Source organism: Talpa europaea, assembly GCF_964194135.1.
Source record: "Talpa europaea genome assembly, chromosome: 14".
Taxonomy (NCBI): Eukaryota; Metazoa; Chordata; class Mammalia; order Eulipotyphla; family Talpidae; genus Talpa; species Talpa europaea.
In genome coordinates, this window is record NC_140082.1 from 2,352,107 (window position 1) to 2,377,620 (window position 25,514).

Consider the following 25,514-nt stretch of genomic DNA (forward strand, 5'->3'; position numbering starts at 1 on the left):
GTGTTGAGTGAGTGAATAAGTGAATACCATGCACCCACACAGCACTGTATGGCACAAGAGGCAGCCGCCTCTTCCAGATGGGGTGTGGACCCCTCTTTTGCTGGGACTCCCCATCAGGCTGTTGTCATGGAAACACATTCTATTACTTATTAACTTTGTTTATGTGAACTCTGGAGTGGCATGTGGGGAGTGTGCTCTCACCCCTCCTGCCCCTGGAGCCTCTTTCTTGAAGTGCCGTGGGGGCTGCCGGCTCAGGCAGCCGTCCTGGGGCTGTGTGGGGGGCTTGTGTGTGGGGTGCGGACACCCTCCTCACCACTGGTCTCATCCCTACAGAACGTGCGCATCGACCCCAACAGCCTGTCCTTCAGCATGTGGAAGGAGATCCCGGTGCCCTTCTACCTGTCCGTCTACTTCTTCAGCATCCTCAACCCCAAGGACGTCCTCCAGGGCGAGAAGCCGTGGGTGCAGGAGCGTGGGCCCTATGTGTACAGGTGAGGCTGGAGGGGGTGGCAGCCCTGCCAGGGTCGGGGCTCAGTGGGCTGGGCTGGAGCCACTGTGCTGAGCCCCAGAGGCTGTTCCAGCAGCGGGCCAGGTACAGAAGGGGAACATGATGGTGCTGGAGAGGTTCTTTATGGGGCGTCAGGGCAGCAGAGGGTCGGGTAGGGGATGTGTGTGAAGAAGAGAGGGGGCTGCATGCACTTGCACACAGGGTCGGAGCTGTTGCAGGGTCGAAGAGCTCTGCCCTAGTCATTCATTTATCAGTGTGCTTATTGAGCGCCTACTATGTATCAGCCATGGTCGAGGTGCCAGGGAGACAGCTGCGAGCGAGACAATGATCCCAGCCTCACAGAACTGACATCCTGCGTGTCTGGGATGTAGAAAATCAATGAGGAAATGCAGGTGTCTTCTGACCGTGGGTGTTAAGTGCTACAGAGAGAAAGTTGCAGGGAAAGGGGGTGTATGTGCATTTGCGTGTCCCTGGTAGGTGGTTACAACTGCCTTCCGGCCACTTATATAAGGGAGTGAGCCCCCAGAAAGGTGTTCCTGGCAGAGGGGTCGCCAGTGCAAAGGCCCTGAGGCTGGCCTGGTGTGCTGCCTGAGGAGGGCAGGGCGGCTGCGCGGCGGGTAGAATGAGCTGGGAGCGGGCGGGAGAGGCGGTCAGGGCTTGGCGAGGGTCCTTGCTCTAGGCACAGGAGACCTAGAAGTGAGCAAAATGGGCAAAAGAATCCCCGCGGTGCTTGTAGTCAAACTGGGGAGGCTGATGGAGGTGAATTAATAAAATCGTATGTTAGTGTGAAGCGGTGCCCAGGAGGAGCCGAGGGGTGCATACTCTAGTTCTAGAGGTGAGTGGTGGGCTTCGCTAAGACGTGGCTTGGCCAGGTGGGGCACGTCGTGATTTGGGAGACTGTGGTGACTGATGAGGCCCACAGAGGCGTGGGCACCTTGGCCCGCAGTGGGAGGACAGACCTGGGGCTGCCCAACCTGGCTGGAGTGCTGCCCGGGGCACAAGGACATCCCAGCCCTGCCAGAGAAGCCCCTGTGGGCTTTCAGGGACCCCTGCTACCCCACTGCCCCCTGTTCCGCTGCCCCCTTCCCTGTCCCCCCTGACCCGTGCCCCCCACGCCTCCCCACGCCTCCCCACTGCCACATGCCACCCACCATCCCTGCTGCCCCTGCCTCTGACCCACTGCCTCCCTCCCCCACCCCGCTGACCACGCCCCGCTGACCACGCCCCGCTGACCACGTCCCCACTGACCCTCCCTGCTGACCATGTCCCTGCTGACCACGTCCCTGCTGACCACGCCCACAGGGAGTTCCGGCACAAAATCAACATCACCTTCAACAACAACGACACGGTGTCCTACCGCGAGTACCGCCGCTTCCAGTTCCAGCGGGACAAGTCCTGCGGCTCCGAGAGTGACTACATCGTCATGCCCAACATCCTGGTCATGGTGAGGCCCCCCCAGGTCCCCAGGTGTCCACCTCTGGGGTTTGGGGGTGCTGGACAAAGTCACTGTCTTGCCCTTTATAGTTGACAAATTGGAAATCTCCGAGAGTGGGTACTTGCTGGGGTGCTGACGGGGACCACCCCCAGGCCATGCTGTTCTCTGCTTCTGTGTGGGTGAGAGACAGAGACCCCTGCATTTGCAGACCACTTACTGCTTGTATCAGGGTCCCTAAGAACATCCGGGGTCCCCAAGAATGCCCCCTGACAAATCCATTGGGTGGACAGGAGAGAAGATGTGGAAATAAATGTAGCCCAGGACCTTGCAGCTGCCTCACTCAGAGTCAGACACTCGGTCAGTGTGACCCCACGTGCCCCCGTCATGTTGGCCGACCCTGCGGTAATGCCCGGGGCCCAGTGGGCACATTTGAGGAAACAGATATTCTCATATCCTGATGGAAGGCAGTGTTTTTCAATAGGAAAAGCACATGGCTTTGACCTTAGAAATTGCGCTTGTAGGAACTGACCCTCAGGAGAATAATGCTCAGCAGCATGAAACAAGGTCAGGCCTCATTTAGCGACAGGGATACAGTTCGAGAAATGCATTGGTTGGCAATTTCATCACGGGCAAATGTCACAGGATGTAATTACACAGACCTGCATAGTCTAGCCTACCACACACCTGGGCTAGATGGTAGAGCCTGTTGGACCACTGTTGTCTGTAGAATCTGTCATTGACCAAAAAAGGTCACGTGGTCTAAGATGTTTGCACCCAAGGATGTTCATTTTAGCCATGGTATCAGAGCAAACAGCCAGAACCTATATGTGCATCACATGCAGTTACAGTGTGATAATAGAGCATAGCCACTCATTGGAATAGTATACAGCCAGCAAAAGGAGGTGGGACAGCAGGGACTGGGGGAGGGCAGTTCCTAAAGAATAGTTAAGTAGGAGAAAATCCAGGGGCAGAACACACATCTCTTTCTATAAGAGAAAGACTTGCTTGCACACACCCATGTACACACATGTACATTTACATGTCTAGACCCAAACAGGCAACCTCTTTCTGTAAGGGGCCAGTTATAAATATTTTAGCCTTTGAGGGGAAGATTGATTTTTGTTGCAGCTGCTGTAGCACAAAAATCAGTAACATATATAAGTGGACATGGCTGTGTGCCAATAAAACTTTATTTCATGGACACTGAAGTGTGAGTTTCATAGAATTTTCATGGCTGTCCAAAAACAGGTGGTGGGCTGGCGTGGGCTCCTGGGCCATGGTGGCTGAGCTCTGGTGTGGATCATCTCCAGAGGGAGCCTCAAGAACCCAACGTAGTGGGTTGCCTTGGGGGAGGAAAATGGAAAAAGGAGAGTCAGGGTTGGAGAGGGACTTTTATTTTATATCCTCTGTGATTCTTTTCAAACCATGTTTTTATTACCTTGAACAAATTATTATGTTGAGGAGACCCAGGTGTGCTCCCATGGGACTAGACCGTGTAGCTCATGCTTTAGGAATTGCTGGTTGTGTCCACTCTTGTGCAGGAGACTGGCGATTGGATGAGGTGCCTTTAAAAAACCAAACCAAGTGCCAAGACCGTATCCTGAGAGAAAAGCAAAAGTTAGAAAATAAATTTACTTATATTCTAAATATTCAGATATTGGGTAGACCGGATGTTGGGGGTTCTTGGTGTTTGGGAAGGAGATGATAAGGCAGTGGAGTAGAGTCTTCGTTAAGGCTCTTTTCGTTACAATGTGACAACTAAAAGTGCCCCAAATTGGCATAAGCAAAAATGAAATTTGTGGGCTCACGTAACTGGGAGGGTAGCAGTTGGGCTGGCTTCAGGTGTGGCTTGATCCAGAGCGCATACAGGTTTTCCTGGATCTGGGATGGGTCCCTGCTTTGGCAGACCTGCCAAAAGGGTGGCTTCAGCCTTGCACACTCCCAGGTCGAGGGCCATCAGTGAGGAGCTCCCCTTTCTACCCCGCAGTCCCAGGGGAATGTCTCCTATGGCTAGCGGATCCTGATTGCGCCATGTGCACGCTCCCAAGCCAATCACTGCAGCTAGAGAGAGGAGGCTTCTGATTAGCCAGGCCTGAGCCATTGCCCATGTCAGTGACTGGGGTTGGAGTAAATAGCCTGAGTGTGCCGGGGGAGCCGAAAGAGGGGCTCCTCGCGGGCACGCGTGGTCTTGTTACCGAAGATGCCCCACATCCCCACTGCAGGGATCCCTCCCACGCCTGGATATTTCTCTGGCTGGGCTTTGGGCTGGAGGCCAGGCTTGAACCCACGGTGCCCCCTTATTCTGCAGGGCGCAGCGGCGATGATGGAGAATAAGCCCATGCCCCTGAAGGTGATGATGACCCTCATGTTGACCTCCTTCGGGGAGCACGCGTTCATGAACCGCACTATCGGCGAGATCATGTGGGGCTATGACAGCAAACTCTTGACCTTTTTGAATCAGTACTTCCCAAATGCTCTCCCCTTCAAGGGCAAGTTCGGGTTGTTTGCAGAGGTAAGTGTGGCCCCGGGAGTCATTCAGGACCTGTACCTTCTCCACTGGCACAGCTGGAAACCAGTTACCAGCTTGCTTTTGGAGTTGGTGTGGGCCCAGCAGAATGGTTGTAAGTGGCAGAAAACCTCACTCAAACTGGCTGCGGAACAGAGGATTTATTGCATCGCTTAACTGAAAACTCTAGGGGTGGATTCAGCTAAAGCTTGATCCGGATTCGAATGGGACTGACCTTAGATAATTGAAGGTTGTTCCTGGGAGAAGAGGGAGTGGTTGCTGCGGAGGCGGCTCACCGAGGGCAACTACAGCACTGCTCTGAGCTACCAACGTTTTATTAGTCTCGATGCCTAATAATCAGCAGGATCAGTGATTGAGCCACGATCTGGTATAGAGTCCGATCCCTGACTTCTGATCCCTGACCTTGGCCCTCTCAACCACAGGTCTTAGGGAGCCCTCTGGGTCAGTGTAGCCCGATGGCCTCTTGGGCTCTGCTGACCTGGTGAGGGGAGGGGAGAGGACAAGGGTCATGGTTCTGTCCCTGGTACCTGATACACCTTGACCAGGGTAGCAGTTCTGGGTGTGTGGGTTGACTGGCAAGTTTGGGGCAGGTAGAAGCATTTTGTTAACTTTGTAAGCATGTCAAAGTTATTAGCGTCTCCAGCCTATCTGTAAAGTGAGTTTAATCTTGTGTGGCGGAAATCCCACACGATCGGGGCATCAGAGACTGTGGTGGCGTCATGCTCCCTGCCGTGTGCCCTGCTATCCTTAGGATGCGGTTTCCTGACTCCAGATTACCACATGGGCCAAGCTGACTGCTGGAGCGCCAGCTATCACGTCCACGTTCTCGCCACAGCAGGAAGGAAGGGGCGGTGGGAGATGGCGGGCAGGCAGGGGCTTGAGGTTCAGACAGCTTGTTCTAGCTGTTTCTCCCTCCTCTTTGGGAGGGAGAAAACCCATTTCCTCTTCCCGTTGGCCAGAACTTAGTCATATGGCCCTGCGGACGGCCAGGGGAGCCGGGAAACGCAGCCTTTCCGCTGGTGTGCCTGGGGATTGTGTGCGTGCGTGTGGAGAAGGGGGGAAGGGGCTTTGTGGGAACCAGCAGCCTCCGTACCCTGGGCCTGTTACCATGGCTCCCTAAGCATCACTTGCGGACAAAGCCAGCGACAAGAACAACACAAAGATGGGCATGCGCACTCTTGCTGCCCCAGGCAGGGTGCTGGGGCCCCACCTCAGCTCCTGGGTGCTCCCTAGGCCTCTTTCTGGTCCTCTGCCTGCAGGGGCTCACGTGCGGGTGTGAGCCCTGCAGGCAGTGGGCACACGCGTGCCGCCCCCACACGGGTCCTGCGCCCCAGCCGCCTGCCTCTGCCATCGCCTTGAGCTTGGCCACCGGGCGGGCCCGCCTTGCATCATCCGGCCTCCTGGGGCACAGCAGCACCCCTAGATCTTACCCAGAGCCACTCTTTCCTCCCCACACCTTGCAGGGCTTTGCTCGGAATCAGAAACCTGCTTCGGGAAAGCCCTCGGGGTCCGAAGCCCGGCTCCGGTGAGGACCCGCGCCAGGCGCGGCCCGGCAGCAGCAGGGCTGGCCTCCGCGCTGGTGCGCCTGGTCCGTGTGGGTGACGGGGTGACCTGCTGATCTCGTGGGCACTCGGGGGCATGTGCTGGACGCGCGCCCTTTGTAGCTTCCGCCCAAAGTGACCTGCCCCTTCTGCTTCCTCCATGTATGGGAGGGGCCCCTCGCCTTCAGGGGGCGGCAGGGTGGGCGTGACCCCACCATTCCTGGGGAGGGCTGACTCCTGACTGGGCAGGGGCAGGCAGGACTTTCTCTAGGAGGGACGCTGTCATGGGGGGACACCCTCCTCGTGGTCCCCAGGCGTTGGGCCCCATGGTCCTCTGTGCTCCCGGGGAGCAGGGGCCAGTGGGCGGACTGGAGGGCGCTGGGCCCGGCTGCCCCGATGCTCACGGTGCCGTCTGCTCTGGCCGCAGCTCAACAACTCCGATTCCGGGCTCTTCACCGTGTTCACGGGGGTCAAAGACTTCAGCAGGATCCACCAGGTGGACAAGTGGAACGGGCTCAGCAAGGTGTGCTGGGGGAGGACGCAGCAGCGGGGCGGGGAGGCTCGGGGAGGGGAGGGGAGCAGATCCCGCTTCCCAGGCCTCTAGCACACACCGGGGGCTGCGCGCTCCTCCTTGGCTGCTTGGTTTACAAATACGTTTCAAGACACGCCAAGGACAGACCGTTCGCTGCGCTCGGAGGAGTCGTGGGGGTGAAGCAGGAACGACACTGAGCGCAGGAGACATGACGGCAACAGCGAAGCCACAGAGAGCGGCGGGGTTCTGGGCCGGCGCCGGCCTGGTCCACTGTCCGTCCAGCTGCGTCTGCTCAGGACACGGGTTGTTTCCTCCGTTGAACACCCTGAAGTCATCCTGTGTGCTTCTGCCCTCTAAGTGGCCTTTCTTCAACCAGCATGAAACTGGGGGTGCCTCGGCTGGCTGGTCCCTCCCACAGGCTCCCCATGGGGGTGGCTGCAGAGACCAGGGGCAGGGGTGAATGGCACCCTGATTCCTGCCTGGAGTGGCCACCTCACTGTTGGCGACTGGTCCCAGCCGTCCTAGATGGACACCACTAGATTCTCTGTGGCTGCATGGGGCGTGAAAGCACATGCCTGCCCCAGCCACAGGCAGGGATCCAGGGGGCGGGGGGAGGGTCTGCCCAAGCCAGCAGCAGGGAACGGGGCGGGGGGGGGGGGCAGCCTGAGCCAGCAGCAGGGGTGCAGGGGCTGGGGGAGCAGCCTGAGCCAGCAGCAGGGGTGCAGGGGGCAGTCTGAGTCAGCAGCAGGGGTGCAGGAGTCTGAAGGGGCAGCCTGAGCCAGCAGCAGGGGTGGGGGACGGCCTGTTACTCTCTGTCTGGGGCTGGCCCCTCCAGGGCGACCACTGTTGGACACCTCCTGGTGGCCTCCATGGTGCTGTTACGTGCTTTCCTTCCTGTGCTGGCTCCCGGCTCGCTGGGGGGAGGGTGCTGCCCCAACCAGGCTCCCTGGGGCTCCTGGGCCTGGCCCGCCCGTGAGGTCCCAGGCCGTATGGTTAAGTGCAGTGTCGTGCGCCCCGCAGGTCAACTACTGGCGCTCTGACCAGTGCAACATGATCAACGGAACGGCGGGGCAGCTGTGGGCGCCGTTCATGACCCCCGAGTCCTCGCTGGAATTCTACAGCCCTGAGGCCTGCCGGTAACGGCTCTGACGTGGGGCTCAGGGGCCTCCTGGGCCCAGGGGTTTGGATTTCACGGCTTTTGGGTGCCCTGTGGGTGCACTTTGGCTCTACCTTTGGCCTGCCTTGACTTCTCTTTGGTCATGTGGCAGAGAGCAAACCCCACGCTGACCCCATGCAGGGCTGCAGACACTGCTGGTCATGGGGGGCAGAGGAGGGGCAGGAAACGGTCTAGGTTTCGGGGGGCTGGGAATGAGGCACGTGGCGGGCCCCAGAGGTGGCCCCCGGCCCCCTGCTCCATCTGGATGCTGGCACTTCCAGAGGCCCCTCCTCGGCCCTCCATCTCCCAGCCTTGGAGCCTGCTGGGGGCTGAACGGTGCAGAGAGGACCGAGGGGTTCTAGAGCCTTCTCCGTTCCACTCAGGCCGTGCTGGGAAAACCCTTTCCTTGGGAATCTGACGCTGTGCTCCCTGACTCGGCTGCCTTCCTGGCGGGCCTTTGCCAGGCCCCGTTCCGGGGGAGGCCCTGGGGCTGCAGCTCTGGGGTCGCAGCCGGGACGAGATGGGCCTGAGCACGCTGGGTGCTGCAGACCAGCCGGAGGCGAATGACGCCAGGATTTCAGCGGGGGGCGTGGTGCACCCCACTCCAATTTTCCAGCTCCTGGGGGTGGAGAGTGGATGGGCGTGGCTGGGGAGGCTGCAGCAGGCCCCGGAGGGGGGCCAGGGTGCCTGGGGCCAGGGGCGGCCCACGGTGGGTGCCTTCAGTGGGACCTGCTGCAGCCGCCGGGCATCACCCCACCCCATCTGTGCCCTGCAGGTCCCTGAAGCTCATCTACAAGGAGTCGGGGACCTTCGAGGGCATCCCCACCTACCGCTTCGTGGCCCCCAACACCTTATTCGCCAATGGGTCGGTGTACCCGCCCAACGAGGGCTTCTGCCCCTGCTTGCAGTCTGGGGTCCAGAACGTCAGCACCTGCAGGTTCAGTACGTGTCGCCCCGAGTGCTGGGTGGGGGCGTGAGTGTCCTCAAAGGGCTTATCTGCTTAATCTCTGGCCTCTGTACTCTTGATAATCCCATTAACCCCGAGATAATGAGGGCGGCAGAAAGATAATTTGCAAAACAACGTGCAGTGTGTATCTCTCGCTGTCGCAATAAATTCCCACCATCTTAGCCACTTGGAACAACCCCAGGTTACCAGGCGATTCTGCGGTCAGAAGTCCGCCCGGGCCAAGATCCAGGTGGCGGCAGACTGGTTCCTCAGGGGGCGCCAGGGGAGGTCGAGCCTTTGCCTTTGCTGGCATCTGGAAGTATCTGGCGCTCCTGGGTTCACAGCGCCTTGCTCCGTCCGTCCTCTCCGCGGCAGCCTCGCCGCCTCTGTCCCAGCCCCCTTGGTCTCTGAGTCTCCTCTGACCCCCCGAGGCTCTTTGGGCCCAGCTTGGGGACCTTGGGCGCTCTTCCCGCTTAAGGCAGCTCTTCAGCAGCCTAAACCCCACCTGCAACCTCAGCGCCCCTTAGCGTGTGACTTAACAGCCCAGGTCCTGAGGCTTCGCACTTCTTTGGGGCCGCTGTTCTGCCCCCCACGGTGTGTGAGGCCCAGGCCTGTGGGAAGGGCCCTCGCCCCAGTCGGGGTTGGGGGGCTGGCAGCCCCTGCTTGTGCTGGGGTGTGGTGACGGGGCTGGGCGTGAATGCGGGGCTCACGGTGTCCTCTGACCGTCCGTGCTCCTGTGTGCCAGCCCCTGGGACTGCCCTGCCTTGGCTGCTCCATGTGGGTGAGGGGATGTTAGCTGAACCCCTCCTTGCCAGCCGGGTCAGCTCTGCCTCCACATCAAGCCCCAAGTCCCTCACATGCCCGCCCCTTCGTGTCCAGGCCACTGTCACCTGGTTCTGGTATGGCCCCTATAGTTGGCCCTTGTGCGACCACCTGCCCTCTGTCCCCCAGACTGTCCTGTGTGGTCACCTGGCCTCGGGTGGCTATTTGAATGGAAATTGGCTTGAATGAGACCAAATTAAAATGGCACTTCCCTGGTGGAGCAGGCCAGGTTCCACACGGTCAGCGGCCACACGTTTCATGGCTATCGTGTGGGACACTGTGGCCACAGTCTTGTGGGCATCATGTGCCAGCCAGCAGCTGAGGTGGCTTTTTGGGACCATGGATTGCTACCCGCCCTTTGCTCAGAGTGCCCAGTGGCTCGCCCCACCCTGAGAGTGGGCAGACTCTCCCGGTGGCCTCTGGGCTTCCCTCTTGTCCTTTCTTTCCATAATCCCCCCATCCCTCGGCCAACTATTCTCCAGCCCACTGCGTTCTCCGTTTCTAGAATGTGTCCAGTTTGGTCTTACCTCAGGGCCTTTGCACTGGCTGTTCCCCCTGCTCGGGGGAACAGAGCTCTCTCTCCAGACACCCACATGGTGCATTCGCTCACCTCCTTTTGGTTTATTCGAATGCCACCTCCTCCTGCAGGCCTGTTCTGATTCCCCTACCATAGCCACCCCCTCTCGCCTCCTTGTCTTCTTGGTGTTCGTTGCCCTGAAATCACCAGCTGTGCTTGATGGTCTGTCTCCTGCACCACGGCCACTCCCAAGTGGGCACCGTGCCCATCAGGTGGTGGGCGCACACGCAGTATCCACCTGTATGCACAGGTGGGTGTGTCCTGCGTGTGGGAGACTGAGGCACAAGGCCGGGGCTGGGGGCACAGGTCACAGAGTTGGGGTCAAGAAGCCCCCCGGATCTGAAGGGCGTTGTGTCTGGGAGCCTCTTCAAGCCCCACTTCCAGCAGGAGTTGGGGACCTGGGAGGGTCGTTTATGGTGGGGCTAGTGGGGGCTGCGGCCAGCAGGGTGGACAGTCTCCACAGGTTCAGGCAGCACGGGCAGGGGCGTCCCACTGGGGAAGGTGTGGACTGGCCTCTCTGTCTTGGCCTTCACCTCTGGATAGGTCGTTCTTTGCTGGTGTCCGTGGGCATTTCTGCTTGTGGGATGGAGGCTGGCTCTCCCTGCAGTGGTGGCCTGCAGGCTGTGTGCCTCGACCTGCAGTAGCCAGTGGTAGGTGCTACACAAATTCCAGAGCAGATCCTAGCATCAGGGTGCTGGCCTGCGGAAGCGGGCTCGGTTTTCCTCCAGGCTGGCATTACTGCTGCAGGCTCCCCGCTTCTGGCTCCAGGCTCACCTCCTCCCTGCAATGGGGAGGGCCAGAAAGGGGCCAGGTAGTCAAGAGTCCCTCCCGCAGAAGCCCCAGGATTCACTCTGACTGGCTAGTCCAGCTGTGGCTCCAGCGAGAGGCCACGAGGAGAGCAGGGTTAGTGGGGGTGTCGGTTGCAGAAGGAAGAGTGGGTGACTGCAGGCAGAAACGTGTCGTCCATCACACAGGGCTGGGGCGAGGCTGGCACTGCCTGTCTCACAGAGCAGCCTGCCCCGAGGACTTCAGGCATGAAAGGAAATTTAAAAATATTTATATAAAGCCTTTTCTTCTGAGTTAAGACAAACACACAGACTCTTGACCCTTGAACAACACAGGGGCTGGAGGTCCTGGTATAACTCACAGGGCCCCCGGCGCCTCAGGCTGTAGTCGGGCCTGTTTGAGTGCGAGAGTGAGTCGCCTTTGGGTCTATGTGGGTCCACCTGGGTCCGGTCCACCTCAGACCTGTTGTCCTTCAAGGGTCAGCTGTAGAGAGAAGTGCCCATGTGATGTGTGCAGTTTGAAATACCACAAAGCAAACATACCCATGTCCCCAGCACCCTGATCGAGAAACAGAACAGGAGAGGCCTGGCCCAGTCACCAGCCTGGCTTCCAGCAACATAGCAGGCTGGTCTTTACATGAACAGGGTCATAAAGTGTGTACTCGATGCCCCCTGTTTTTCTGATCTGTTCCTTCCACTCTCCTGTTGTAGGCTTCTTCGTTGCTGTATAGTATTCCATTGCAGGCCTGCACACCTCCCCTTCCTGGCTCCTTCGCCATTATCTAAGTTTTTGTTTTCTGACCAGTGCCCGTGCGCTGCTAGCAATGTGCTTACATGTCTTTTGATGCGCTGGTGTCTGCATTTTTGTGGCATTTTATCTGAAGATAAGAAAATACCCTTGTATTCCCCCATCCTGCCTTGAAACTCTCTTGGACTCTCCTCTAAGGAGGCTCCTCTAGGAGCCTCAGACATGCCCAAGAGCCCTGTAATCATAATTCCTGGTGATCCTGGGCAATTAGATTAGGCTTGATGTGCCATAAGGCTATAAATTAATTATCACTTATTACCTAGGCAGTTCTCTCTCACTCTGGGGGAAAAAAAAAGAGAAACTCAAGCAAACACTTAAATAACCGCGTGGCTTCACTTCTGCATCAGAGGCAGGTGTGGACAAATGGACCCTGCCCTTCACCGTCCTCTGGCCCTAGAGGCAGGACTGGGCTTGTTCAGGGTTCACCATCTTCCAGGGTCTGGCTTGGTGACCACCTCCCCCACCCAGCACCCTAAAGTTCCACCACCCACAAAACAGGGGGCGCTGTGTTTGCTTGCTGACCTACGGTTGAGAGGGGAGGGTGGGGACCAGCTTGGTCCCGGGGCTGAAGCTGGCCTCCCCGGTCCAAGGCTCCTTGTCGCCATTGGCGAATCCTGGCCGCGGGAGGACGTCTCTGTTCGTGCCAAGAGGGCGCACGTGCCCTGGTAACCCGCACCAGCCGCTCTCTAGCAGAAAGGGCAGTTCTCAGGCCAAAACCTCGAGCGTGCGCAGTGTCGGTCAGACGCCGGACCCTCCTGGTTCCCGCTGTGGGGATTCCGGTGTTTACTTTCTCACCTGCCGGTGTGCCCGGCCCGAGCCTGTTAGAGCTGAGGCGCTTCCGCCGCGCGGGGCGCTGGCCATGGGGCCGCCTGGACGTGGCGGGACTGGGGAGGCAAGAGGGTGAGCGGGTGGCAGGAAGGGAGAACGAGAGGCGCGGTGAGAAGTGTGAGGAGACGGGGCCGTGCGTGAGAGGACTCGGGGAGAAGCGAAGTAGAGACGCGGCCAGAGCCCCAGGTTTTATTGCAGACAGAGGGGGGCTCGGCCGCGCAGAGCAGAGCAAAGCCAGACACCTGGGGTCTGGCTGACGTGAAATGGAGCCTCTCGAAGTTTGCGTGCACTGGTCCTTAGTACAGTCTCTAGTTCCGGGACAGGCTCGCCCTGGCCCCCAGGCCCTGGCCCCGAGAACGGTCACTGCCCATCCGCTTTCCCTCCGTGGCGTGGCCTGTCCTGACTCTCCCCGCGGTCCTGAGGGCTCAGCCTTTCCTCCTTGCCCCTCAGGCCCGGACCTGGCCCTGAGCGCAGGACGCGCTGGCACTGGCCTTGGCCAGCCGCTTGGTGGAGAGGCTCGGCCTCAGGTTTCTGGGGCGGAATTTGGTCGCTCAGAGGGGCCTGGGTTGGTCCCCGTTCACGCCCGCCGGCGTCCGCCCCGCAGGCCGCTGCTGAGAGCGAAGGAGCGAAGCAGGTGTGTCCTCCTCCCGGGGCCTGGGGCCGGCTCGGGGACAGAGCTGGGCGCCTGGCAGCTGCCACGTCGCCTGCAGAGGACAGCCGGGACCGCTTGGCTTGGCGAGCAAGATGGTCCTCCCCGACCCGAGCTCCAGCCTGGCCTCAACTTCCCATTCTGTCCTCAAGCCCCACAGGCCCCTCCATGCTCTGTCTGTCCCTCATCACTGCGCGTCCCCTCCTGCCCCCCGCCTTGGCTCCTGCCAGCCCCTCTGCCTGAGTGCCCTGCCCCCTGCCTGGCGTCTTCTAACCCTCCGCCCTCCCTTCCTGCCATCTCGCCCCCAGACCTGGCAGCTCCTGTCGCTGCTCCTGGGGCACCGAGCTTGCCCCTTGCCGTGTGCAGGGCCTGGTGCCCCCGGGCGCCCGGTGTCCACTGCGGACGAGTGCAGGGCTCTTGCTGTCAGCGCTGCTGTCTGCGTCTTGCCGCTGTCCTGGTGGCGCTGCTTGGGCGCTGCTTGGCCCGTCTGAGCCCCAGGCTCAAGGCCTGACGCCCCCTCTGCCCTGCCTTCCAGATGCGCCCTTGTTCCTCTCCCAACCTCACTTCTACAACGCTGACCCCGAGCTGGTCGAGGCGGTGAAGGGCCTGCACCCCGACGAGGAGGAGCACTCCCTGTTCCTGGACATCCACCCGGTGAGCCTCCGCGGCCTGAGGGGTGGTGGGCTCTGGCTGGGCCTTGGCTGCTGGCTCACCGGCACCTCCAAGCTGTTCAGGGTGCGGGGTCATGAGACGCCTTGATGGCTTCTTGAACTTGAGTCACGGAGGCCTCTTCTTTACCCTGACTCCATAGTTCAGGGACCTTATTATCTCTTCATAAGGGAATTATCTCCATAAAAGGCTCATAAGACAGTAAATTAATTAGGAATTATCAGCTTGCAAATTAGCCAGGGGCTGCCCTCTGACTGCTGAGATAGGTCAGTCTGCGCCTGGAACATCTTGTCGATAAGCTGGGTTCTGGGGAATTTGTCCTGATAGAGGTCCCCATGGCAGGGGCTGGGGCGTTCCTGCTGCTCGGCCTCTCCGTCCACTGCTGCACGGGCCCTGTGGAGGTGGCCGCCCGCTGCCACTGGCCCAGAAGCTCTGTGACGTCTGTTTCCCCAGGGCTTTCTCAAAGCCCGTCTGCTGGCGCTTGTCCACACCCACTCCCTCTGTCCTCCTGGACAGCCTCGGCCCCGGCTCTGCCCTCTGGTCCAGCCTCCCGCCTTCTCTCTCTCATTTATCTCATTGCCTTTCTCTGCTGGTTTCTAGAGCGTTCCATGAATGGGAGGTGTTCTTACGCAACTCTTCCATGCGGTGGGGCGGGGGGTGGTGGTTTCCTCTGCCATGGCGAGATGCAGGTGTGTGGGACTGGTGTGGGGGCGCAGACGGTGCTGCCAGCTGTTTGTAGCAGCCTGTGCGGGGGGGGTGGCTGGAGGGGATGAATCTCTTGGGGAAGGAAGTGGCCCTGAGTGGAGACCCCAGAATGTAGAGTCTGTTCCAGAACATGGAAGAGGGTGGCAGGTGCTGCTGGGCCCCTAAGAATACCCCCAAGTCTGATGCTTTGCACCTGGCAGAATCAGACTCATGGCCGAGCTTTATCACAGCGGAAGGACACGGCGCATAGTGGCAAAGGGAAAGGCTGAGGCGACATCTGGGGGAAGCTGGAGTGAGCTCAGGCCCTGCCCCAGGGTCCCCCGCAGTGAGCTGTGACAGCACTTTCCTTTACCGGGGTGTCTCCTGGGGCTGGTCGCATGGGCCAGAACCAGTCCCCCGACTTTGGTCCCAAGGTGTCACTTCTATCTTCTGCTTAGGATTTTAAAAAACGGTCTTGTTTAAAAAACAACTCTGTTTCTGTACAAGGCAAGCTTCCCATCTCTACCCGAACTTTCTCCAGAGAAGCAGGCTGGGCCGAAAAATAAACACAAGGAAACAAACGCCAGTGGGGTCTGTCAGACTCTGCCGGCCAGTGAGGTGTGCAGGCGCCAGGCGCCTGAGGCCTGGAGACTGTGCAGGCCCCAGCCCCGGCCTTTGTCAAGAAGGAAGTCAGGGCACAAGGCTTTCTGCACCTCCTTGGTGTGGGCTGGAGGGTGGGGGATGGGACGAGGGCTGAAAATGTTAGTTGGCACTTTGGGGGCCCCTTATGAAGGGATGGAGGGGATGGTCCCCTCTCTCCATCTCTGGGGCCCCAGACACCTGGCACCAGCTCTTCGGGCGTCTGTGTTCAGACCCATCGGGGAGCCCCCAGGCCTAGGCAGCGACCTGGGCCCCTGCCCTCCTGTGCACTGCCAGGGAGGGGTGTTGCACGTGTGCTCGGGCTCCCAGGCCAGCCCCCCGCTGTGTGTGTCACTGCAGGTCACAGGGATCCCCATGAACTGCTCCGTGAAGCTGCAGCTGAACCTGTATGTGAAGGCGGTGAAGGGCATCGGGTGAGTGGGCCGGCCGCGGCGGGGCGGGGGGGGGGGGGAGCCTGCTTTCTGCCCCATGGGCCCCCTGAAATCCCTGCTCCGGAATCCCCTTATTCTCTCCTAACGGTTGTCCTCCAAGTCAGCCAGACCGTGCCCACGCTCAGAGCAGCAGAAGTGAAACCGTGGCAGGAAAGGGCAGCTGCAGACCACAGTCTCCTCTGTGACTCTCCACTTTGCGGGAGGAATCTTTGAAACTTTTTTCTTTTGATTTTTCTAATAATAACTTTATTGGAATTTAGCTCATGTGCTAGAAAACCCATCCTTTGATTATTTTTTAATGTAGTTTTTCTTACGCCATTGCTCGTTTTTGTCCAATAAACTGAATAAATCCCCATAAATCTCCCACCTCCTCATCACCCGTGAACCAGCGCCACAGTCCCTTGTGCTCTTCCCGCCCCTATTTTGACCCCCTCCCTCCCCTTCCCGCCGTGTGCCTCAGATCTATAATTTGCCTGCTAGCTCTGTCCTTTTTTTTGACCCTTTGTTCGGTTTCCCTATATCCCTCCTATGAGTGAGACCATCCGATATTTTTCTTTTTTCTTCTGACTTACTTCACCGAGCACAATCCCTTCCAGCTCCATCCATGCTGCTGCAAATGGCATGAGTTTGTCTTTTTGATGGCTGAGTAGTATTCCATTGTGTGTAGCGACCACATCTTCCTGATCCACTCATCTATTTTGGGGCATTTGGGTTGTTTCCATATCTTGGCTGTTGTAAATAGTGCTGCAGTGAACAGAGGGGTGCAGGTGTCCTCTCAAATGAGTGTTTTTGTGCCCTTTGGGTAGATCCCTAGGAGTGGACTCACTGGGTCATAGGCAGCTCCATTTTTAGTCATTTGAGGGTCCCCTACACAGCTTTCCAGCGTGGCTGGACCTGTCTGCACTCCCACCAGCGGTGGAAGAGGCTCCTGTTTCTCCACAGCCTCGCCAGCATTTGCCGTTGCCAGTGCTTTCCTGCGGGCCGTTCTCACTGGAGTCAGCTGGCAGCTCACTGTGGTTTTGATGTGCGTTTCCCTGATGATAAGTGATGTCGAGCATTTTCTCACGTGCCCGTGGGCCAGCCGCATGTCCTCCTTGGAGAAGTGGGTTTTTAGCTCTTCTGCCCGTTTTCTGACGGGGTTGTTTACTTTTTGTTGAGTCGTGTAAGCTCTTTGTAGATCTTTGATATCAGTCCCTTATCAGTTGTGTGATGTGCAAATATTTTCTCCCAATCTGTGGGGTGTCTCTTTGTTTTGTTGACTGTCTCTTCTGCTGAGCAGAAGCTTTTGAGTTTCATGTCATCCCAGCTGCTTATCTTTTCCTTCATTTTCTTTGCTTCGGGGGATGAGTCTTCAAAGATGTTTCCGAGGCGTCTGTCGTGGAGTGCCTTGCCGATGCTTTCTTCCATGTGTTTTATGGTTTCAGGTCTTACACTCAGGTCTCTCATCCATTTTTTTTTTAAAGATTTATTTATTTATTATTTATACAAGCACAGGGTACAGTCAGAAGCGCGGGAGGGTGAGAGAATTCACCAGAGCCAGAGCGGGGAGCAGAGCAGGCAGAAGGACCGAAGGACACTGCTGAGGGGAGCAGTGGACACGGCAGGAGAGGTCTGCGCGCCATGTGGGACCCTTGCCAAGGGCCGGGGATTGAACCGGCGCTGCAGAGGTTGTGGGCAGCCTTGCAACCCAGCGCTCAACTGCTGCACCACCAGGGAGGCCCATCTCATCCATTTTGAGTTGGTTTTTGTGCATGGTGTGAGGCCGTGGTCTAGCTTCATTCTTTGGCATGTAGCGGTCTTGTTTTCCCAGCACCATTTATTGAAGAGACTTTTCTTGTAAAACCCATCCTTTTAAAAGTTACAGCTCAGGGCCTCCCCGGTGGCGCAGTGGTTGAGCGCTGGGTTGTGAATCTGCCCGCAGCCTCGGCAGAGCCAGTTCGATCCCCGGCTGCTCCCCGGCCACCGGAGGAGGGTCCCACATGGCGCGCAGACCTCTCCTGCCGCCCGCTGCTCCCCTCAGCAGTGTACTTCAATGTTCTGCTCCCTGCTCTGGCTCTGGTGAATTCTCTCACCCTCCCGCGCTTCTGACTGTACCTAGTGCTTGTATAAATAAATAAATATAAATTAATTAATTAATAATTAAATCTTAAAAAAAAATTAAAAAAAATGTTTAAATAAAAGTTACAGCTCAGTGATCTACATACTCAGGAAAATGCACCCACCGCCAAAATAGATTTTGGAATATTTCCATCATCCCTCAGCAGTTCCCCCTGGCCCGGTCCCTCTCTGTGTGTCTGGCTTCTCTCACCTGGGGTCATGTTTTTGAGGTGCCTCTCTGGGATGGCGGGTGCCAGGGCTCCACCCCTCTTTATGGCTGAACATACCCCAGTGTGTGGAGCGGCTGAGTCGAATTCATCGGTCGATGGCCATTGGGCGTTGTGTGCCTTGACCAAGTGTGGATGTGTGACTGCTCGGGGGCTGAGCTGGGGGCCCCTGCCCCGCAGTGAGTCCCCTCTGACACTTGTCCAGCTGTGTCTGCGATGAGCAGGTCCAGAGCCGTGAGGGCACATGGGTCCTTTCTTGGGTCCAATTCTGCAACTTTGCTCCCTGTGCCCAACAGTGGTGGTGCTTGTGGCTCTGTCTTACTCTTTGTAATTGCTGCTTTGTGTGGATGCATCACAGGTTAAACGCTCCCCATGCACATTTAGCTGTTTTGTTATCTTTTTTTTTTAATGCTTTTCGGAGCAATGGCTGATTTGTACACTTATGATCTTACCTAGCGCAGTTACTTAGAGTGTAATTGCTGGGTCCTGAGGTTTATTGATGGAATTACATTTGATTGTATAGAACAGAAAACACAAAACAATTGTGATTCAAATGGGGATAAAAGTTGATTTTTAGGGCCTCCCTGGTACCCTAGGGGTTAAGTCTCAGGGCTGTCTCTGCTATGGCCTGCGGTCAATCCCCCCCCCAGACCTCTCCTGTCTCCCCGCTGTTCCCCTCAGCAGTGGATTTCAGTAGATCTGCCTGTTCTGTTCCCCGCTCTGTCTCTGGTAAATCCTCTCACCTCTCGAACATCCATCCTCAAGGCCACCTCTGGTCCAAATGACTACTGTGGCTCCAGCCATTGCACCTACATTCCTGCCATCTGATGGAAGGAAGGGGGAAGGGAAACAGTCTTTCTCTCAGTGGTGTCAGCTCCCTTTTAAGCAGCCTTCCTAGTTGTCCCACAAAATACTTGCCCTAACATTTCATTCATCAGAACCTGGCTGCATAGAATTACCTAAAAGGAGATCGAGAATAGTCTTTTAGCTGGGTGCATTGCCATCCAGAATAAAATTGGGGTTCTGTTTCCAAAGGGAATGGATGGGTATTGGCTAGGTCACTAGCAGCCCCTGCCACATGGAAGTGAGTTTTTAATTTAAAAAGATCAGGGTGCTCCCTGACAGGAGATACCCATTCCCTGAGCCTGAACCGTGCAGCTGTTACAAAGTCACATCACTCTCGGCTGGGAGCTCACGCGTGTCCAGTGCGGCCTGGAGGGACCACCGCACAAACCTTCTCATGTGCTTTGTCTCGCTTATTTCCAGACAAACGGGGAAGATCACCCCAGTGGTCCTGCCGCTGCTGTGGTTTGGAGAGGTGAGGTGGCCCTGCCCCGTGCACTGGCACCCCAGGAGGAGCCAGTGTGGGCCTTTGGGGTAGGGGGCCGTGTGTGTGGCGGGTAAGGCAGGGCTGGGTCACTGGACTGGGAGATGCTGGACTACAGTCTGGAGCCTTCACCCCTCCAAGCACCTGTGTCGGTGACCCCACAGGCTGAGAGTACCGCCAGAGCGAGAGCGGGAACAATCAGCTTGTGTGCCTGACCACCTGGAGGCCACGGGAAGTGGTTTCGGGGTGGCCGCTTTCAGCAGCACCGTCTCTGCTTTTGGCCTTTCTGGCGCCGCCTGGCCTGGCTCTTTGAGATCAGTGTGAAGTTTGCCCTGAATGCCAACGTCACCTCTGGTTCACACTGCTGTCCCGCATGGGATGACCAGCCTCCTTCTATCTGGGGGCCCTGACCTGGAGGCCCTCAGCACCTGTTCTGCGGATGGGGATGGGGGGAAATCACCTGGCAGGTGTGTAGGGTCCTACCCGGAGCTGTGGGTCACTGTGCCCGCATCCCATTGATCAGAATATGATCACGTGGCTCGGTTGCAGGGGAGCCTGGGAAATGTAGTCTCCTTGGAGGCCCCCAGGAAGTGGAGGCTCCATCACAGGCTCTGGCCAATGGGCTTCTGATGGGAAAGGGGTGAGGAGGGAAACGGAGGGACAAGGGTGGTTGGGATCTAGGCCCAGGGCCTAGAGCTGGTGGCCCCAGCCCAACTGCTTGTCTCTGCCTCCACAGAGCGGGGCCATGGAGGGCGGCACCCTTCGGACCTTCTACAACCAGCTGGTGCTGATGCCCCAAGTGCTGAACTACGTCCAGTACCTGCTGGTCGCTCTGGGCTGCATCCTGGTGCTCGTCCCTGGCGCCTGCATGATCCTGAAACAGGTAGGTGGCGGCCGGCGTGGGGCCGGGGCCGGGTGGCTCGCTGCTTGCCTGCTGGAGGAAGGGGTGGCATGGGTCAGAGCTCCCGGCTGCTCCTTCCCGCTGTCCCTGCGGACACTTCGGCCTGGCCCACCCTGGGCAGAGGCCCCCATCTCTGCAGGGGTGGGGGCCACCCTGCTCCCTGGCTTCTCTTGCCTTTTGCATTGCCCCTTTTCTGCCCATTCTGGAAGGCCTGGGGGACTCCTCTGGAGGAGCTGAGGTGGGTTTCGGGTGGGAGACCTCATCCCTGAGCCACTTGCTCATCAAGCCAGCACCTGCTGGGTGCCGGGTGTGGGGCAGCGAGCCGTGAAGGAGGCAGACGTGGCCCCTGCTCCGGGGAGACAGTGACACCAGGTCAGTAGGCAGGGCCGCCTCACTGATGGCACAGGAGAGGCTAGCATGGGGCTGTCCAGCCAGGCGGAGCCACGTGGGGTTCGAGACTTAAATTTCCTAATAGCCCCACCGAGAAAAAAAGAAATAAAATTTAATCATATGTTTTATTTAACCCAAAGAAATCCAAAATATGACCATTTCAACACGGACCACTGAAGGGAAGTTTTTGCCTTCTTGCCTTCATGTCAAGTCTTTGAATTGTGGTGTGTTTTTACTCTTCCTGCAGTGACTCACCCATTTCAAAGGCTCTGCAGGCAAATGTAGCTCTAGACTGGACAGCTCGTGTGCAGGGTGCGGGGACAAGCATGGGAAGGCGTCCCTGGAGAGGTGGGGCGTCAGCTTAGCTGTGAGTGCTGAGGAGGCGTGGGGCGGGGGCCATCCAAGGAGGACGAGAATGGCCGTGCAAAGGCCCTGCAGCTGCCATAGGCAGACCTGCGCTGAGGCTGCCGTGGGCTGAAAGGGAGTGAGCAGGAGCGGGTGGGGGCCTGAGGAAGTAGGTGATGGCTGGGGGGACCCCGGGCAGGTCACTCTAGCCTGTGGAACCAGTTCTAGGGGGCGGCAGGAAGCTATTGGAGGCATTTAGAAATAGCAGCAGGGACTTGTGGGGCCGGCGGGCGGCCTTGGCTGAGTGAGGCTGCTGGCTCAGGGCAGGTGGGAGCTGGCTGTTTGAGGAAGGAAGCCTAAATGGGCAGAGCCTGGAGGTCTGCCCTGGGGACCCCCAGGGAGGGGCCACGGCAGACACACCTTCTGGGCCTGGTGCCCTCCCTCTTCGGGACATTCATCGGCACTCACTGGGGGTCACTGTGCACAGTCTGAGGGCTTCCAGGGCCCGTGGGAGGGTGAGCAGCAACGACGCGGAGGGGCAGGGTGTCTCAGAGGCCATTGTGAATCCCAGAGCCAGAAATCGTCCTGGTGGCCCCCAGCTGTCCTGGTGGGCGGCCGAGGCCCGTGGGGCGGGTGGGTCTGCCCGGCTCCCTGCCCCCAGGCCTCTGCCGCCCAGCTTTCTCACTTCAGCCTTCTCTTTGCCCTGCCTCCGGGGCTGCTTGCGTGCTTGCTGGATGATCACAGGCCTTTCCAGGCTCTTGGCCTGGCTTTCAGACCTTTAACTCGGCGGCCCTTCCCAGCGCCCGTCCCGAGGGGCCCAGGTGAGCTGGGGCCCACCGGCTCTGGCCTGGAGCCCCGATGTGGGTTGGGAGTAACCCCCAGGTGGGCGCCCAGCCTCTGTCACTGGCCCAGGGAGGACCTGGCGAGCAGAGGCCACTTGCTGTAGTCTTTGCTAGTTGTGCTGGGGGTGGGGGGAACAGGGCAGAGCTCCTGGGCCGAGAGCAACTCAGGCTCCATCAGCAAAACACATGCTTGGGCCCGGGCGCTGAGGGGCTGGGCCAGGAGAGGACTCTGTCGCCCCTGTCTCTCCCCAGATCTCCCGTGGGTGGGGGTGCAGTGAGGAAGCCCCCCTCCACGGTCTTGCCCCCAGTCTAGGGTGGCGGCAGATGGCCTGGGTTCCCAGGCCCCTGTGGTGGAGTCTCCCTTCCCGCAGCTTGAGTTCATCGCAGGCCAAATCATTGAAGTTCCCCCTGTTATGTACTTTGGGGCTTAGCAGGGGTCAGGCCTTCCATGTTTTTATCTATTTGTCCTGATTGGGAGGAAAAAAATACCAAACCCCACGCTGGTGAACTCAACGCATTTTAAACTTCTCTTCAGAGGAATTTTTCTTCTCAAGTCCTTCTTTAGAAGATAATCAAAAGTCTTGGAACAGAAGAACCTCTTTCTGATCTGCTCACCCACTGCTTCTGGGCCGCCGGGTCCCCCGCGTTCCCCCCGTGGTGGGGTGGCTCACCAGCCCGCCCCACCCAGAGCAGCGTCTTTCCTGAAAGGCTGGTGTTTCTCTGGTGACGGGACCGCCTCCCCCCTCGAGGCCGGCACCCTGGCCAGGCCCCCAGATTCCGCTCCCCGCCCGTCTCTTCTTTGCTCCTTGAAAATCACAGAACCATGTAAAATCTTATGTTTTTGGCTGCGATGTCGACTATAAAATAGCTTGGTTATCTTTTAGGAGAAATGCTATTTATTTTGGAGTAGTAGTAAAAAGGGCTCAAAGGATAAGGAGGCCATTCAGGCCTATTCTGAATCCCTGATGACGCCAGCTCCCGGGGGCGCTGTGCTGCAGGAAGCCAAACTGTAGGTGGGTACCAGGTAACGCCCCCCCCGCCCCCCCCACCCCAGCCTCCTGACCGTCAGCATCTCCGAGCTCTGGTTCTGCCTCATTTCTTCAGCCTAAACTTCTCTCCAGTGTCCACGGACTGAGAAGATGCATTTGTTTATCTTGCTCTTGGGAAAACGGCTCTTGGTTCCAAGCCAGGGCAGGTCAGAGGCCCCAGGCGTGGGAGGAAGCAGAGGGCGCCCGGGCTGGTGGTGTGTCGGCAAGGCCGGGCCAGGCTGTTGGGCCCGAGGCTCCCATGGGGAAGTGTGCCGAAAGCCAGACCCCTGGGCGACGTGGACCTCCTGGGAGAGAATTGCGGGCGGGGCCCAGGCCCGGCCCCCCCTGTGTTTTAGGGCGCCTCTGGGTGCGTTCCTTCGTGGAGGGAGGCTCTCGTTTGAGAAACATTGGCCTCACGCTGGATGAAGGACCAAGAAAAGGGAGTTGCGGTGCCCTGAGCACCCACTGTCTCTCTGGACGGGGCCCCAGGTGGGGCTGCCAGTTGAGAAAAAACAGAAAACGCTGGAAATTAACCGCGAAGGGACACCAGGGACGCTGCGTCTGTGCAGAGTGAACCACCGCTCGCGTGGGTGTGGCCGTGGGTGACGGCCCTGCTGCCCTGACAACCTCCTTGCTGTTTGCGTGAAATCCAGTTTTCGCCTGACACCCTGGTCTCGGCTGGTGCTCTGCCCCGGGAGCAGTGGGCTAGGCCTTGGGGTCCTCCTCCCGGCCACGCTAGGTTGGAGGCCTAGGAGAGCCTCGTCCTCAGGGGTGGGGCAGGCAGAGCCCCAGGCTCTGCAGTCTGGGGGTGCCGGGGGTCCCTTGCTCTCTGGCTCTGCCTGTTTTTTTGGTTTCTGAGAAGTGGGAGCTGCCAGGCCTGCAGGGGTTTAAATATCTTCTCGAGGGCCCAGAGCCGGCGTGAGGCAACAGGCCTGCTCTTTGGGCCACTTGGCAGCCTCCAGTTGGCCCCACTGCCAGGGCTGGAGGAAGTCAAACAGAAAATTCGAGCAGTGGTTGGGGCGTGTTTGTGCTGGCAGGTCCCGCCCCTGCCAGGGGAGGGAGGGAGGCTCGAGGGCTCCTCCAGCTGATCTGGCACCAGGCGGGCCGGCCCAGCCCGCAGGGCGGGGTGAAGGGCTGTTCTCCCCAGAACGTGGTCCCAGGGCTTGGAGACAGGGTGGCCCCTTTCCTTCCTCTCCCCCGATTCCTCTGGGCCCTGGTTGTGCCTGTTCTGTCCCATCAGTATCCCTGCCCCTCCCAGCACGGCTCCTTCTGCAGACAGCCCCTTGGGGCTCCCGGTGGGGTCCACAGGCACAGAGAAGGGGTTGTTCGGTTTAGCACAGACCGGGCTGCTGGTTTGCAGTCTGAGCCCCACGGCGCACCTCCCTGGACACGCCAGGATGTCCCGCCACCACGCCCCAGTGAGCCACAACCCGGGTTCCCTCTTTCTTTGCCCAGCAGAGGCCTCTTTTCTAGTTCTTGGGAACGTTTGTGACTCACAGATGAGGCCTCCCCCCCCCCCCAGTCCTCTGTGCCTGGAGGGTGCCTGCCCTGCTGGAAACTTGGAACCTCGGGGCGCTGCCCTGCCCCTGGGGCTGGGCTGGAGGGGCTCTCTTGCTTGGCAGAAAGTAGGAGGTGGGGCTCCCGCTGCCCCAGAGGCTATTTATGACTGAGAACAGGCTGGGCTCCAGGGCGGAGGGCTCCGGAGGGGGCGCCATCCTGCCGCAGCGCTTCCTGGCAGCGCCCGTGTGCAGTGACCCGCCAGACAGCCCTTTAGGGACGTGCTTCCGGCCCTTTCCATCTTCCCATTAAACTTTCTCCCACTCCAAGTCCTCCTTTCTCAGGGAAGCGGCCGCGGGAGGAAGCAGGAGGAGGAGGAGCCCGCCCTCCGGCGGCTCTTTGAGTGTCCCCTTGGGGAGGCCCGGAGGGCGGTCCCGCGCGGGTTCCGCTTTTGCCTGAGTCTCAGGTCGTGGCTCTGTGGGCCGCATGGCTGAGGCTCTGGCCACCCCGGGCTTCTGTAGGGGGGGGGCAGGGGTGGGCCGCTCAGGACCCCTGCCCGGACCCCTGGAGGCTGCCCGGCCCTGACTGGCTCAGGGTCTGTCCCGGGGAGCGGGGCTGAGTCCTGCCTCCCCCTGTCCTGCCCAGGGCGAGGGCTTTGCTTTCCCCTTGGCTGGTGCACCGAGCCCAGGGGTCGTCACTGGGACACAGGCGTGGGGGTTCTGGGGTTTTCCAAGCCCCAGCTGTGGGGCCAGACCCAGCAGTGTCAGCCTTGGTCCTGTTGAACTTTCCCCTTCGTGCCCTTTGGCCCCGTCCCGCGCCCCTCGCTCCGGGCAGGGCCGCCACGGCCAGGGCGCCCTCCACGGCTGTGTCTGTGTCTCCACGGACCGTGGGGGTGTGGGGCGGGGGCTCCTTCCTGTTGGTGCGGCCGTGCAGGTGGGGGCTGCCTGGTGGCCGTCACTGCGCCCCCTCTTGGGGGACACTCCTTCCTTGCTGCCGAGCCGCCCAGCGGCCCCACCTCCCTTCTCTGCCCGCCGCGGTCCCGGGGCTCTCAGGGTCCCCACCTCTGAAATGGGCGCAGGTCAGGGAGGTGGGGGTGAGGGCTCGGGGGCTGCTCCCTGACGTCTGCAGGTCACTCCACTCCAGCTCGATGGGGGGTTGTGCGGAGGGGGTGGGGACTCTGCGGGGATGGGCGGGACTGGCCGTGGGACTGGGTGACCCAGCTGCCCCTTTCTCCACAGGGTCCCGATGATGCCACCAGCCAGCCCTGCCTGACCGCGCAGCCAGACTGGCCCCCCAGCCCCT

At 59.2% G+C, this 25,514-nt stretch overlaps 1 protein-coding gene across 1 annotated transcript; it reads left to right on the forward strand.

Moving 5' to 3' along the window:
• Positions 1 to 354: 354 nt before the first annotated feature.
• SCARB1 (scavenger receptor class B member 1) lies at positions 355 to 25,513 on the forward strand. The gene is made up of 12 exons (XM_084253002.1): positions 355 to 491; positions 1,811 to 1,952; positions 4,252 to 4,455; positions 6,439 to 6,534; positions 7,564 to 7,679; positions 8,475 to 8,641; positions 13,650 to 13,768; positions 15,467 to 15,540; positions 19,149 to 19,200; positions 19,946 to 20,092; positions 22,572 to 22,700; positions 25,451 to 25,513. Exons 1-11 carry the CDS (start codon positions 370 to 372, stop codon positions 22,698 to 22,700), a joined length of 1,368 nt encoding a protein of 455 aa, XP_084109128.1. The 5' UTR covers positions 355 to 369; the 3' UTR covers positions 25,451 to 25,513.
• Position 25,514: the final 1 nt, after the last annotated feature.

Excerpts from the sequence above, each read along its gene's own strand:
- SCARB1 (XM_084253002.1), top strand. The coding sequence starts at position 370 with ATGTGGAAGGAGATCCCGGTGCCCTTCTACCTGTCCGTCTACTTCTTC. Across the intron at positions 492-1,810 it reads CGTGGGCCCTATGTGTACAG|GGAGTTCCGGCACAAAATCA; the intron begins GTGAGGCTGGAG and ends CCACGCCCACAG. Across the intron at positions 13,769-15,466 it reads TGTTCCTGGACATCCACCCG|GTCACAGGGATCCCCATGAA; the intron begins GTGAGCCTCCGC and ends GTGTCACTGCAG.